Raw genomic sequence first — 12,863 nt, forward strand, 5'->3', positions numbered from 1 at the left:
TTATAACTCAGCAGTGGACAACCAGGCTGCTACTGCAGCCAGTGCCAAGTGATGAGGTGGAACCAGCTATGAGCAATCTGCCTTTGCCCACTGGCCCTGAATAAGCTGGCTTTTCTGCTGACTTGAGCCTTAAAGCTACCACAGAGTCTTGGGACCTTCCCCATCTGAGAGAGAGAGAGAGAGAGAGAGAGAGAGAGAGAGAGAGAGAGAGAGAAAACATGTGTTGAAGTGGCAGCTACAATTCAGGAGCCCTGATGTATTCATTTCTAAAGTGACTTTGAACACCATGGTTTCTCCCAGATGCATGGAAACCCAGATCTAAATATTATTTAACAAAGGGATTTTTGCACTTAGATGGCTGGTGAAGGAAAAAAAAAAGATGAGGAGGGTGGGGGAGGTACCACTCAGAGCTACTGAGCCTTTTTACATTTTATTTTGAGAGAGGGACTTGCTAAATCAAGCACCTGGCTCTGATGCTTCATTTATTGTCTGAGTACTAGGGATTGAACCCAAGGGTGCTCTAGTACTGGGCTATATTCCCAACCCTGAAATGGCCATCCTCCTGTGTCAGCCTCCCAAGTAACTGGGATTCAGGCATAGAAAAAAAGAAAAAAGAAAAGTGATCTGTCCTATTTTTGTGAAAGAAAAAAATAAAAAGAAAAGTGATCTGTCCTATCACAAATGAAGTGACAATGAACATATTTTTAACTCTTTATGTATTTCTATGAGCAACTGTGAGATATCTGGAAGTAGAAATGCTAGCTCAAAAGGACACATGCTTTACTAAGGGTAAACATTTATGGAGCTGTCCATATCTAATTTATACCTGCACCCACTGTGCACAGGAGCAATGGGAATATCTGGGCATGAGAATGAGGGAGAAGCTCAGGTCTCTGTCCTTCTCACCTCTCTTGGAGTGAGCCCTCAATGGGGTAACTTCTCCATGGTCTGTGCTATCTCCAGAGCCCTCAGTCAGCCTACATCTAGACATATGTGGAAGGCACCCAACTGTTATTTCATGGCAACTCTCAGACTATTAAAAAAAAAAAAAAAAGCCCACTGGAAAAGCAGTAATGAAGTACAAAAGGGGAAAAGCCATAATAGGACAAGAATGAGGGTGGAGAGAAACAATGAGTAACAGACTGCAATTCATTTCTTGAGGTTGGAAAGTGAAAGGCAGAGTGTAGATGGTTGAGACAATACTGCAGGAAGCTGCTACCTGAAGTAATCATCAGTCTACATGGGAGTGATCACCAGATTTGCCAAGGGAGCCTAAGAGGGAAGCTGGGTCCTGAATAACGGGTACAGAGGACAGAAACAAAGCTAAAACTGGGATTTGCTCAAGGGCTGTCTACAGAACAGTTTCCCCAATGGCTTTATTGGTTGTCACATCCCAGGGGCAAGCACTTAATGCTTCCTTAATGCTGGCCTCCAAAAATGCTAAACTGAAGGACTAGAACAGAAGTTGGCACACTTTTCTGTAAATACTGGGTCAGAGAGTAAATATTTTAGGCTCTACAGTAAATACAGTTCTCTGGTTCATATTACTCCTCATTTCAGGATGGGGGTTGGTGACCAATAATGGTAATTAAGCTGCACATCTCAAGCAAATCCTGATCCACAAGTATGAGAGTAGCTACCCATTTAGCACAAGGACCTACTATAAGAGCAGATCAAAATGCAAGAAGGGACACATCAACCTACATGGATATCAGCCTGGTGCTTGCTTTCTTCATATCTTTCTTTTCTTTTTTTGAGATGGAATATCTCTTGTTACCCTAGCTGGCCTTGAACTCAAGATCCTGCTGCCTCAGCCTTCGGAGTAGCTGGAGTTACAGGCATACACCACTATATCTGGCTCTGGTGCTTCATTTATTTTTTGAGTACTGAGACTGAACCCAGGGATACTACAACTGAGCTACATTCCCAGCCCTTTTTATTTTATTTTGAGCCAGGGTGTCACTAAGTTACCCAGAATGGCCTTGAATATGTGATCCTTCTGCCTCAATCTCCCAAATTGCGAGGCATAGACCACAAAGTCCAGCAGGTGCTTCATTTTTTTTTTTTTAATATTTTTTAGTTGTAGTTGGACACAAAACCTTTGTTTTATTTAATCATTTTTATGTGGTGCTGAGGATCGAACCCAGGTGAGCGCTTTATCGCTGAGTCACAACCCCAGCCCAGTGCTTCATTTTTAAATGTGCATGAGCTACTGTGTAAAGCACCAAACACTGGGGGGAACCCAGCAGTTTGAAAAAGAATGACCAAGATAAACAACCAGAACCAGATTCCAGAGGGAATGAAAGAATTTGAGGGTCAGGAGATAATTTTAAAAACAATTCTAATCAGTGTACTAGAGACATTCAACTCAATTTGGCCTCTTTATAAAACAAGAGCAAGATGCTATGAGAACAAAATAATCAGAGAACCAGAGGAAAAAGAATTAAAAACATCATCGCCAAATTAATGCCTTCACTAGAAGGTCTAGAAAACAAAGTGAAGACAATCTACCACATTGTAGAAAAAAAGTAAATCCCACATGGAAAAAGTGAGACAACAAGATAAGCACACAAGATCAATTCAGGAAATGTAATAATTAATTAAATAAATAATGAGTTTCCAGGGTTGGTGATATAGCTCAGTGGTAGAGCATGTGCCTAGCATGTAGCCCAGGATTCAATCCCCAGCATGGGAAAATAGGGAGGGGGACTTAGAGGCTATGGTGGTAGTGGAGGGGATGGATTTCAAGCAAAAGGAAATTGAGAGACGGAAATTATCAAAGAAATAATAGAAAAAAATGTTTATGGGAGAATGCCCTAAAGCTTTCAATTGAAAGGGTTCAAGAATATCTAGAGCAATGAATGCAAACAAGAACAGCCCCCCAACAAACAATCCAACTTAGACACATCCTTTCAAAACTTCAGAAAACCAAAGATCAAGAGAACATACTCTATGTTTCCAAAAAAGGAAACAATGCAAAAAGAAAGACCCCAAACAACCCCCAAGTTATCTAAAAAATGAGCATCAAACTGGCATCAGATATTAGCAACAGATGGAAGCTTGGAGTTAACAGATCAATGACTTTAATGTTTGAAGGGAAAAAAACTTAAATTCTGTATTCAGTCAAACTATCAATCAAAAGTGACAGCAAAATAAAGAAATCAAAGTTTACCTCCCACATATTCTTGCTGAGGAACTACTTACTAAAGTACTTTAGCTAATCAAGAGTAAAACAAGAAAGAAATAGAATGTAGAAAACAGTGGATCTGACCCAGGAAATTTGTAAAAGGGAGTCTCTGGTTGAAAGCAATATAGCATGCCTACACAATCACCTGCCCAGACTCTGCAAACAGTGGGATGAGGAAGGAGAGAGATCAAGTAATAAATTATCAAACTAAGTGGCTGGATCATTTTCAAGAGCAGAGTGTAAAGTTCCATTATTCTTTTAACCACAACAAGAAGAGTGGCTACTAGAAAATCCATGAAAAAGCAATGGTTGATAAAACAATGGTTCAAATATGGAGCAAACTAAAGAATAGCATAATTTAGAGGAATTTGCTGGAAAAAAGCCATTCAACCTATACATCAGAAATACTCTCATTTGGCATAAGGATTATATACACTGGGCAGCTGGAAAAGGAACTAATATGTCACAATAATGTAAACACTGTTTATTGGTTTTCAACTGAGAATCAACTTACAGTCAAAGCAAAAAAGATTTCATGGATGGTTGGGGATCCAGCTCAGTAGTAAGAGCACTTGCTTAGCACGCATAAGGCCTTGGATTCCATGTTCACTCAACAGAATATACACAATAACATGAAATAAAAGGACAATAGTATGGAAATAGTGAAGGACACAAGAGGTGGTGCAAACACTGGAGGTGATATAGATTTTATGTATTTAGGATTCCAAAGGCAATTTAAAAAATGATATAAACAGCAAAAAGTGTGAAGAGAGGAGAGGGAGGGAGGAAGAAGAAAGAATACTTCTATTTTCTTAATGAGTAAGAAAGAACTGTATTAGGGTTAAGTGTCTGGAGGAACTACCAAACATAAACCCCAGGAATGTTCTCAACAGTGGGTGCTTCTAGGAAGCAAGACCAGGGTGGGGCAGAGTGGTATAAGAGCCTGTTCCTGCCCACTATGAGCCTTTTGGTGCTATTTGATTATGTTACCACATAATTACATTGATGGCTTTGATAAATATCCTGGCCCTATCCAAAAATTGTTATTCAGAAGGTCCACAATCTGTATTTGACAAAGTTCATAAAGCAATTCTGATACGTCCACAAGACCTATCTACTAATAAAACCTGGCATTTTATCATACCTCCATTCAAATTTGAGATACTATGATTATATGATTTCATATGATAAAGAACCCCCTCCAAAATGAGCTAGCCAGCTATTTGAACTCACGCTCCTTTTGCTTCAGTTTCCCAAGTAGCCGGGATTATAGATGTGCACTACCACAATCTTTAGGTGGGAGAATATTCTTTATCCACCAGAGTACTGACCAGTTTCTCTTAACCATTAATTAGGAAATACATTATACATATAAAACAAGGGTGTATGTATGTGTGTATATATACAAAATATATAACTTTCTTTTCTAATGGTGCTGGGAAATTGAACCCAGCACCTTGCACTTGCTAGGCAAGTGCTCTAGCACTGAGCTATATTCTTGGTCCTCCTTATTTGGAAACAGGGTATCAGTAAATTACCAAGGCTGGCCTTGAACTTGTGATCCTCCTACTTCAGTCTCCTGAACCACTGGGATTATAGACATGTACCACCACATCTGGCTTAAAATATGTATCATTTAAAGACTTAAAAAGAGTAATCATGCACAGAATGCACAGTCCAAGAAATAAAACATTACTAGAACTTTAGTCATTCTCTGCACTACTCCCACCAAGGATAATCACCTTCTTGATTTGGGGGCTAATCATTTCTTTGTTATTTTCATAGGCTTATTACATCTATATATCCCTAAGCAGTATGTAATTTAGTTCTGCTTGTTTTTCCACTTCCTTCACTGGAATCACACCATGTGCATTCTGTATCTTGCTCTTCTTGCCCTGCATGGTGAGACTCATTCCTCAATGATATAGGAAGCTATAGTTCATTTACACGGCCATAGAGAGGTAGCTCACTATAGGAATATACCTCAGTTTATTGATCTATTCTACTGTTATTGGATGGTTTCTAGTTTTTTCCTATCATAAACAATGCAGTTAGGAAAACTCTTCAGCAAACAATTAGTCTTTCAAAATGTTCCTTCCAAACAAACCTTCACCATCTCTTCAGAGGTCTGGGTTTTGCCTCTGCAAAGAGCACAGAGCAGAAAACCCTGGCCTGTGGCTAAAGTACTGGGTGTTCTCTGTAATTGAAAGATGATGCTCCCTACCCTGGCCTCCCTTTCACACAGGGATGCCTGTCTCCTCCTCCGAACCTGAGATTCCACCCCCTGCTTTCCAGCAGACAAAACAACTGGCCTTTTTAGAGGCAGTCTGGGATTCTGAGTCACACCCTTCTCTGACTATCTGACCTCCCTTCTTCTCCAGGTAAGAAGGAATAGAGATCTCAATGAAAGCGCTCCATTGATAGGCCACAGGCATGAGAGCTGAGGCAACAGGAAGTACTGATACAGGCTCTGCCCTGCTTGGATGGCACAGGGAGCATAACTGTGTTTGATGCCAGCCATCTGGCCTACTAGTTCCACGTTTGCCACCTGGCAAAAGGAAGAAGAAAGGAAACCTACCGTGATCAAGACTAGTTACTTTTCCCTGTATTACATGTATAGTTTACCTCAAGGCTCCTATGATGAAAAAGGTGGAAAAATAGATAACACATAATAACATTCTCAGATACATACCATATCCCACCTGCAGTGTGCTCAGTAGATCATAACCCATGATAATGGCCATGAAGTCAATTTAAGAAGTTAAGTTCAATACTTTAAAAAGAAAACAGACAAGACCGGAATAAAGTAAGAAATACTGGATTGTATCCCACATCTTGTTTTGTGAAACTTATGTTTCACTTATATTCATTTATACTGAATATAAATGTATTGGATGCGTATTGGATCACAATATAAAATGAGCCCCTTATTGAGGGTAGAGGCTAAACATTTTCTTATCTATTTCATAACTGTTCCACTGAGGTAAAGGCAGTTACTAACCCAACATAACTAAATTAAATAGCTAAAGCTACTTCCCCAGTTTCATCTGTGCCCCATCGCCCAGTTTCTGCTCCCCAGCCTAACAGCCTCCTTTCTGTTCCTCTTTCCTTCCTGGACCATGTGCTATTCTCTCAGTTCAGAACATTTTCCTCACACCTCTCACAAAGCTGGTTCCTTCTCATCTGCCAGGTTTCAGCCTAAGTCTTCATCTCTGCTGCAAAGAGTCTTCCTGGACCCCCAGTCTGAGCAGTCCCTTGACTGCTTAAGGTGACCAGGACACTTATTTCCTTGTTTGCTACCTGCCTTCCCCTCCAGAACTCCAAAGACAGGGCTAACATCTGCTGTGCTCACCAATACATACCCAGGAGCCACGAAAGCAGCTGGCACAGAGCAGGCACTTCACACTTGTAAACTGAATAAGAAACATCCCAAGTTCTCTTATTGGTAAATGGCTGAGCCAGGACTCCAGACTCTGTCTGACTGGATAGCTTGCTCTTTACCCCTGCATAGTATTGACACTTGGTAACTGCCTATCACTTCCCTAGCATATACCACTAGAAAGTGTCAGTGCCAGGATAGAACCCAGGCATGTCTCGCAACCAAAGCCCATGCTCTCTCTAGCATGTCATGGTGTGAGACCATGAGTGGCTCACAGGGTCAGTCTCCTGTGGTGAACTAAGAATATGAAGGGAATAAATAAATGAGACTGCAAAACCTTCAGACCTGAAGCAATTTGCCAGTGACTAGAGAAATACCAGAAATCAGCTAAGTACAGGATTTGTATTGAGTCCAAAAGGCAGTTTAGAAATAAGGGGTGAGGGGCTCCCTAAGGTAAGTAATATTCTGGGAAGGAGGACTAGAGATACTGTCAGGGATAGCAGAAAAACTCAAAAGGGCAACCTTGCAGGGGGAACAGAGAGCTCAGGTTGCAGTAATCACACTTTAAGGTACCTCTGGTGGGCAGCATTGAATTGTAATTCTGAGACAGAGAATAGAGAGAGAGAAAGGAGCCCCAAAAGGCTCCAGCCAGGACCTGACCTGGAAGCCAGAGCAGCTGGCTACAGGAACACTTTGGCAATACTGCCACCTTGTGGCTGAGGAGCTCCTGGCCCACAGGAAAAACAATCTACAGATAGGTCAGTTTGAGGGTTCATTCTTCAGTGGTCCTCATAAAGCACTTAATATGGGTTTGGCTGTTGGGGCTTGCAAATGGCCCTAATATGGCTCCAACCTTCAAGGACCTCTGTTCTCTACATCCCAGCTTTGATCAAACCCTTTTTTTATCTTCATCTTTTGATAATTTCTGTCCCTTCTGCTATCATCCTAACATGTCTAAGAGCAGGGATGGCTGCTAATTCATCTGAAGCTACCATAACAAGCATAGGATCCAGCACATCAGAATAATAATAGCAACTACTATTTAATAGGGGCTAAGTGTTTCCAAATACATTACACCTTGGGTTCTCGCATTTCACCCATGAAGTACCTATGAGACCACCAAATGAAAATATCAAGGAGGCATTTACTTCAATATGAGCTGGAGTTCTTGGAGAAGCCAGGGATGGAGAAATAAAGGTGGGCATCACCAGTACACACGGTGTTTTCTAGAGACTAGTGCCTCTCAAAATTTAATGTATATATGACTCACAGGGAAATTTTGCTAAAATGCAGACTCTTTCAATCTGGAATGGAGCTGGGGATTGTTTCTATCAAGCTCCAGGGAGAGCCCACACTAATGATCCCACAGACCACATTCTAAGGGGCAAAAATCTGAAATAGACTGGGTGTGATGGCACGTGCCTATAATCCCAGTGGCGGGGGAGACTGAGATAGGAGGATAGCGAGTTCAAAATAAGCCTCAGCAAAAGCAAGGTACTAAGCAACTCAGTGACACCCTGTCTCTAAATAAAATACAAAATAGGGCTGGAGATGTGGCTCAGTAGTTGAGTGCCCCTGAGTTCAAGCCCCAGTACCAAAAAAAAAAAAAAAAATCTGGAATAGAAACTATAGCTAGAAGGTCACATCTGACTCATTGCCCATTTGTACACAACTCAGCAAACTAAAAATGGAGTGATATTTTCATTTGTAGAGGATGAAAAAAGAGGAAGAAGATAAAGAGGAGGAGTCTGAAACCATCTATGCCTTATCATGAATAAAATATTTATTCTTTGGTTCTTCATAAAAAATGTTTACCAATTCAATCTAGAAAGTCACCCTGGGAGAGGATATATAGATAAACAAGGGGGAGACAAGAATCAGGTCCAGGCCCTGTGTCTTCCAAACCCCTAGCCCTACTTTGAGTAAAAAAGGCAAGAGTACAAAGCACAGCACATATTGATAAGAAGGCAGAGAAAGAAAAGCTTCCATCTGAGGCTCCAAGATGTGCAGGGGTGGTTCTGCAAAAAGGGCTATATAGACATGCAGAGCTCAGAACAAGGAAGTGGACCTTGGAAAGTCAATAACTGCCTGCCTTTTTCAGTGTTCACCTTGGAACAAAGACAGAAATAGAAAGAAAAGAGCAGTGACCACTACCACCTGTGTGCAGTGCCACAGAAGTACTGAAAAAATAGAAAGGAAACCTTGTAGATTCTACAGGATTGACTTGAGCTGCAGAACCTTCTGAATTTTGGCTGAGGATGGGGAGAGGAAGTGGAAGGATTGATGGAGGCAAAAGAAAGGGACTGTCAGCAAAATAACACCCCAGAGCCTGTAGTATGGGGGCCTCTCCAAGCCATATTTGGCTACAGTGCCTTCTGTCATGCTTCAGTTAAGGAATACATTCATTTAAATGTCAATGCCTGAGAAAGTAAATATAGCTGTCCATTTCCATCAACTTGAACCACTGAATCTGGCTCTCTTTCAATGAATACTAGGCTGTTTTGCTCTCTGTTGTGAAAGATTTGCTTTTCTCACATCAAGTTTTCACATATATTTCCAAAGGACTACAGTAGCACCCTTTCGTCAAGGTACAGAAAAGACTGCATCAAAAAGACAGGAAGATATCTGTAAAGGCAAATGGCTCTAAAATGCTAGAGGACAAATAAGAACAGAAGGATATGACAAAGTAATTATATGAAAAAACAGATCCCCAAATTTCCTGGCTGGGAACCATTAAGGTCAACCAGTCTTCCTCCTCTTTACAGCAAAGCTGCATATAAAACCTAACCATCTAACTAGTCAGTGGCACAGGCCTGTAATCCCAGCGACTTGGGAGGCTGTGGTAGGAGGACTGCAAGTTCAAGACCAGTCTCAGCAATTTAGGAAGGCCTTAACAACTTAGTGAGACCTTGTCTTAAAACAAAAATAAAAAGGGCTGGGATGTGGCTCAGTAGTTAAGCACCCCTGGGTTCAATCCCTGGTACAAAAAAAATGAAACAAAACAACAACAACAAATTAACCATCTAGAGGGGAAAAAAAGCATGTGCCATGCTTGGCTTTGGGCATAAAACATTCTTTCTCTTCTTGATAAATTAAAAAATGTTTGCAATCAAAAACAAATCTCTACTCATAACTTATGAGTTTCTGCCCTTCTCAAGCCCATCCTACTTGATAATATTGTTTGTCTCCCCTACCACAAATGGATTCCTTCAGAGAAGTGACTATCTTTGCAGCACCCGGCACACTCTTACACCAATCTACTGAAAGACAGTTCTCCTGCCACCTACTGGCTGTGTGATTTTGGACAAGTTTCTTAATCTTTCAAAATCTCAGTTTCTGGGGCTGGAGATGTGGCTCAAATGGTAGTGCACTCGCCTAGCATACGTGAGGCAGTGGGTTCGATTCTCAGCACCACATAAAAAAATAAAATAAAATAAAGATATTGTGCCCACTTAAAACTAAAAAATAAATATTAAAAAAAAAAACACCTCAGTTTCTTCATTGTGAAGTCCTTTCACAACAGGATTGTTTTGAAGATTAAATGTGCTAATACATGCAAAATACTTCACATGCTGGTTAATAAGACAGTTATGTTTAATAAGTGCTGGTAATTATTATCATTCAATAATAAAATGAATCTATTATTCCAGCCCACAAATAACACGTTTCCCCCCAAACATACCACAACAGAAAGGCTTTCTCAACCCTGACAGTACTGACAGTTCTTTGCTGGTGGGGACCTATCTTGTACCTTGTAGAATGTTTCATAGCATTCCTGGCTTCTATTCACTAGATACCAATAGCACACACACACAGTCCCAGTTCTAACAACAAAAACTGGCTTCAGAGATTGCCCAAATGTTTCCTGGAGGAAAAATTTCTCCCTCCTTCATTAAGAACTATCACAGTAGAATATGGAAATCAGGCATAGAAAGTCTGGTCACCATAGCTCCTAGTTTCTCACCATCCCATTGTGTCCACACACAGCCACCTCAGTCATTATTTGCTTACCACTCAGTTGCCTTGGAGGGAACAGGTGATAGGTGCTGTAGATATCATTGGAAAATTGCAACTGGAGCTCAGGGGTGCCTTTCAGGAGCTGGGTCACCTGTTCTACCTGAAACGGTGTCTTCTCCAGGATCACAACAGCATCCTCTCCATTCCCATCCCCAGAGTCCTCATTCACCTGTGGGCAGAGATACTATCAGTGGGCCCAGGCACAGAGCCACAGAAGCCTGCAGAGCAAAGGCAGACATTTCCAAGGCCTCTGAAATCACAGCATTTAGGACTTCCTGCTGTAGTCTTCTTTCTTAGGAAGTCTAGTCAAAGGTACTGATGTTTTTCATTTTTTCTCCAAAGAAGGTGTCTTAATGCAAATCTTTGTGGCAATTTTCATACCTTTCTTCCAAAAGATGAAAAGCTTTACAGTTATCTCTTTTAGGTTCACAAGACCTTTCTCAAAATGGGGGGGGGGGGGCTGGGTAAAAGGCAGTCTGTGTAGACAAGACCTTGGATAGGAAGTTTGAAAGGAAAGAAAATAAAACACTAATACCATCAGGACACTTCTCCCTCCTCCAACCTGTTGTCAAGTTACCTGCCTCCAAGGAATTGTTCCTCTCAATAAAAGTTGTTAATGAATGCCCTCTGGGCTGCTCCCTTCCTGCCTGTACTCCTGGGGTGCTTAGTCCTGGCCCTAGGATCACTCCACCTTTTGGTCTCCTAGGCAAGATAAAAGGTGAAGGGGGCATGAAAACAAAGGAAATCCAAAATCTATACAAGGGGCAGGACATCCCTACTTCCTCAGGCACCAACTTCCAACCTGGACCCCCTCCAGAGGAGTCTCTGTCTCTCTGTTCTATCCTTTAAGTAAAACTTATTGCTCTTGCCTTGGGACTCAGATGCTAAAAAATGGTATCAAAACCATCCCCATTTTAGAAGAAAAGATGAAGACACTGAGGTCTAGAGAAATTAAGTGACTATCCAAAGTCACATGAACACTTAGTGTTTAAGCAGAAACTAGAATCTAAGTCTCTCAACTAACCCCTAGCTCAAAGGCTCTCTTGCCTTCAGCAGGTGATACACACTGAAGACAAGTGAGGCTGAGAAAACCAGATAGGGCCTTATAAAAAACAAGAGACACAAAGAGGCATGGAAGATTAAACCCCTTGTTCCTCCCAAAGATGTGAATTCCTGCTAGTGATTCTGGGGAACCTGACCTTGGCTAGAACTTCTCACTAGTTTAAGATGGTCTCCATCTTACCTGAACCCCTGCTAGTCGTTGAGCACAGTATTAGAGCCAGCAGGGTATGTCTCCGCAGGAATACTCTGCAGTCCTGTAGATCAGGGATGGTACCTCTCAGCGCCCCAGCCAGTCCCTGATACGCATAAAAGTGCATGGTGTGTGGAAGTGGACTAGCAATTTAACACGCTGTCTCCTGTTAGACTAACGTCCTGTAAAGCAGGGATCCTATCTCCTACTGTCTCGACGCATTTCCAGGGACACGATCCAGTAAGACATCCAGCAATATTTACTGGTTCCTAGCCAGAGTTACATATTGAATGAATGATGGTGAATGGCGTGGGGAAGTTAACACGGGAGTTTTAATCTGATATACTTTAAAAGGATTAGTTGACATTTCTAAGGAAAATTCGACCTAGATGTATTCATTCCTTTAATGCCACGAACAATCTTGACACCCCATGCATTATAGTGGCGCACTCCGACACCCCGAATAATGTGATTGGTATTTCCCGGCCGGGATGCGAACAAATGAGCCTCCAAAGCTATGACTGGTTCCCTCCTTCCTGGGCCCCCATTTCAGGGTTGTCTAATGGTACCTTCCCGTGTAGGAAAATGATTTTGTCCCGCGCAGATTCCCTCAGCACTTTTTGCACTCTAAAGCCGGAGAACGGTAAGCGAACAGGAGCAGAAGTACCATTTCCAACTCCTGTTTCCTTTTCTCCTGTGCTGCGGGTTTCCGCCTCTGCGTTGGATTCGCGCTTTCTTTTGGGCTGAGGTGCAGTGTCCGCCATGCTGCTCGGAAGGAGCTGTGCGCCTGCGCGAACTAGACGCTAGTTCCGCCCCGCGGCTGCTCCTCCAGGCCATGCGGGGCTGAGACTTCAACTCCCGGCGTGCTCAGTGCTGGCAGAGCTGGGACTCCAACTCCCGGCGTGCTCCGTAGCGCAATTCACTAGGGTTCCCCTGTGGGGCGGATCCCTCTGAGGAGCGCGAAGGAGCTTTTTAAATCCGCGTCGCTTGCCGACCTTGAGAGTAGGGAAAGGAGGACAGCAAGATCC

The 12,863-nt window shown here is 42.2% G+C and overlaps 1 protein-coding gene across 1 annotated transcript in view; it reads right to left on the minus strand.

Annotated features, from left to right (window-relative positions):
* Positions 1-12,616, minus strand: part of Dcps (decapping enzyme, scavenger) — a 37,763-nt gene extending 25,147 nt beyond the window's left edge. The window contains exons 1-2 of the mRNA XM_046432719.2: positions 12,405-12,616; positions 10,578-10,752 (exon numbers count right to left, since the gene is read on the minus strand). Of these exons, the coding sequence (XP_046288675.1) occupies positions 10,578-10,752; positions 12,405-12,599 (370 nt within the window). The 5' untranslated portion in view covers positions 12,600-12,616. The remainder of the gene's footprint in view (positions 1-10,577; positions 10,753-12,404) is intronic.
* Positions 12,617-12,863: the final 247 nt, after the last annotated feature.

The sequence above is a fragment of the Marmota monax genome, unplaced genomic scaffold, assembly GCF_021218885.2.
Source record: "Marmota monax isolate L192 unplaced genomic scaffold, Marmota_monax_Labrador192_F-V1.1 WCK01_AAM20220418_F8-fsc00062, whole genome shotgun sequence".
NCBI classification, from domain to species: Eukaryota; Metazoa; Chordata; class Mammalia; order Rodentia; family Sciuridae; genus Marmota; species Marmota monax.